This window comes from Penaeus monodon, chromosome 28, assembly GCF_015228065.2.
Source record: "Penaeus monodon isolate SGIC_2016 chromosome 28, NSTDA_Pmon_1, whole genome shotgun sequence".
Classification (NCBI taxonomy): Eukaryota; Metazoa; Arthropoda; class Malacostraca; order Decapoda; family Penaeidae; genus Penaeus; species Penaeus monodon.
The window spans coordinates 1,217,015-1,218,967 of NC_051413.1; the positions used below are offsets into that span (position 1 = coordinate 1,217,015).

The 1,953-nt window shown below is 38.8% G+C and overlaps 1 protein-coding gene across 2 annotated transcripts in view; it reads right to left on the minus strand.

The window, feature by feature from the left end:
• LOC119591264 (8-oxo-dGDP phosphatase NUDT18-like) overlaps positions 1–1,953 on the minus strand; it is a 40,396-nt gene that overhangs the window by 4,845 nt on the left and 33,598 nt on the right. For both annotated transcript variants that reach the window (XM_037939980.1, XM_037939981.1), the window contains exons 3-7: positions 1,651–1,711; positions 1,410–1,530; positions 1,020–1,248; positions 789–894; positions 400–644 (exon numbers count right to left, since the gene is read on the minus strand). In XM_037939980.1, the coding sequence (XP_037795908.1) occupies positions 400–644; positions 789–894; positions 1,020–1,248; positions 1,410–1,530; positions 1,651–1,711 (762 nt within the window). The remainder of the gene's footprint in view (positions 1–399; positions 645–788; positions 895–1,019; positions 1,249–1,409; positions 1,531–1,650; positions 1,712–1,953) is intronic.

A 1,953-nucleotide genomic window follows, 5' to 3' on the forward strand; every position in this document is an offset into this window, starting at 1 on the left:
TTGCACTGCAACTGTAAATTTTACAAGAGTAGATCTAAAATCACAAAGATGCTAAAATGCTTTCACAATAAGAACTATCCCAATTAAAACAGTTTAACAATGTAAGTCAAGAAGGAAACCTATCTCCATCTGTAACATTTTAACAATCAGAATACAATATGCAACTAGAAAGTCTCGACATACATTTTCTCAACAGACCCTCCTAAGGTTGAATCCCAAAAGATTTCCAGTGAGGTTTAAAAAAAAAACAAGAAATTCTTTATATACACTATAGCATATGTGTGGGTAACTGCAACCCTCAGACCTCGAGCACACACGCAGGAACGATAGAGCACTGCGCGTGTGTTCATCTAGTTCCAACAGAACAAGAAGGGGCGAGTGAAGCCTTGGCATCCTTACCGTATCACATTCAAGGGTACAATCATGTTCTTGCCCATGCGATTAAGGAGGTCTTCACCTAGTGGTTTGGGCAATTCTACCCAAGAGTATTTATCTATGAGCGGAACCTCCTCCAGTGCTTTGCGTATTGGGACGAGTATTGTAATACACAGGCCATCGTGACTGCCTCTGGGTGAGCTTGTTTGTAGTTCAACGTTGAGGACGCCTTGGGGTCTGTGGGGGGGCAGATCTGACCCAAAAATCTCCTGGAGAAGAGAGATAAACATAGTGAATGGCTTGGTCTTAATTATTCCACAATTAACATTTCAAGTTACTACTAAGCCATTGAAACAAAAGACAAACTTTGTTCAATATAAAGTGAGCTTTTCAAATCTTCTGGGAATACTCACAGTCATATATTTTCTTAAGGTAGAGTGAAGGGAACGAACTGGATTGATTTCAGTAACTGGAAGATGGGTTGCTGTCTTATCACTTGTCAACACACACACACGGTTACTGTAAAGGCAAGATATCATAAAAGTAAGAATATTAAAAAATCATAGTAATAAAAATACACAGTATCTGTAAGAAATTTCTTCAAAAGTGAAACCATCAAAATCATGAATAAGTGCAAAACTTACTTGACCTTCTTGCGAATGGCGATCACCAATCTCATCAGCAATCGAGTGTGGGGTCTGGTCACTGGAAGAACCAGTGGGTGCCAAGATTCCTGATTCTCCCAGTACTGTTTCGCTCTCTGGATCAGTGGGTATATGTCATTTCCACGGAGACTGAGTTCCCCTAGGTTCTCCACCCACTTGGCTTGCAGTGACTCCTTATCTGCACATGCTGGAGTCTTGAGTTCTCCTCCTAATGAAACAATGGCCATTCAACAATCCCATTATAGCAATTTAACAATGGGAGGTAAATTTTTTCTTGACAAACATTATATTATCATATAAAGTAAACACTATAACAGGCAACATATCATTAGAATGCATATCCTCTTAAAAATCTTCTTCATCTCTTACCTGTGACACTGCCAGTCACAACGAACCTGAACCAAGACCCGGACGCTGACTCAACCATGAGTAGTGTGGTGATGTCAACCTCTAGTCCTGTTTCCTCTAGTACCTCTCTCTTTGCTGCTTCCTACCAACAGGGGAAATCAAATATTCTAACAACCTTTTCAGTATAACAAAATACAGGTATATTCACAAAGAATAATATGGTCAACTGAAATTTGCTTTAATCAACTGCCACAATGCTTACCACAATACTTTCACCAGGCTCCATACGTCCTGCAGGTAGATACCACTGTCCAGCACAGGAACTGTCATTAAAGATATTAAAGAGTACACAAACAACCACACTCTTTTTGTCTGTTTGGTCTTTCATTATTTTTCACATTCTTTGATACTCCCAATGACTTTCCTAAAATATTAATTCACAAATTATGATGCAAAAGTAATACAGAAACTTTGCATAATGTAACCTAACTCTCACGGATTTTCAAAAGATTGAATACATTTCCTCTATTTCATGGTCTACCCCTGATATCTCAAAACAAAATTT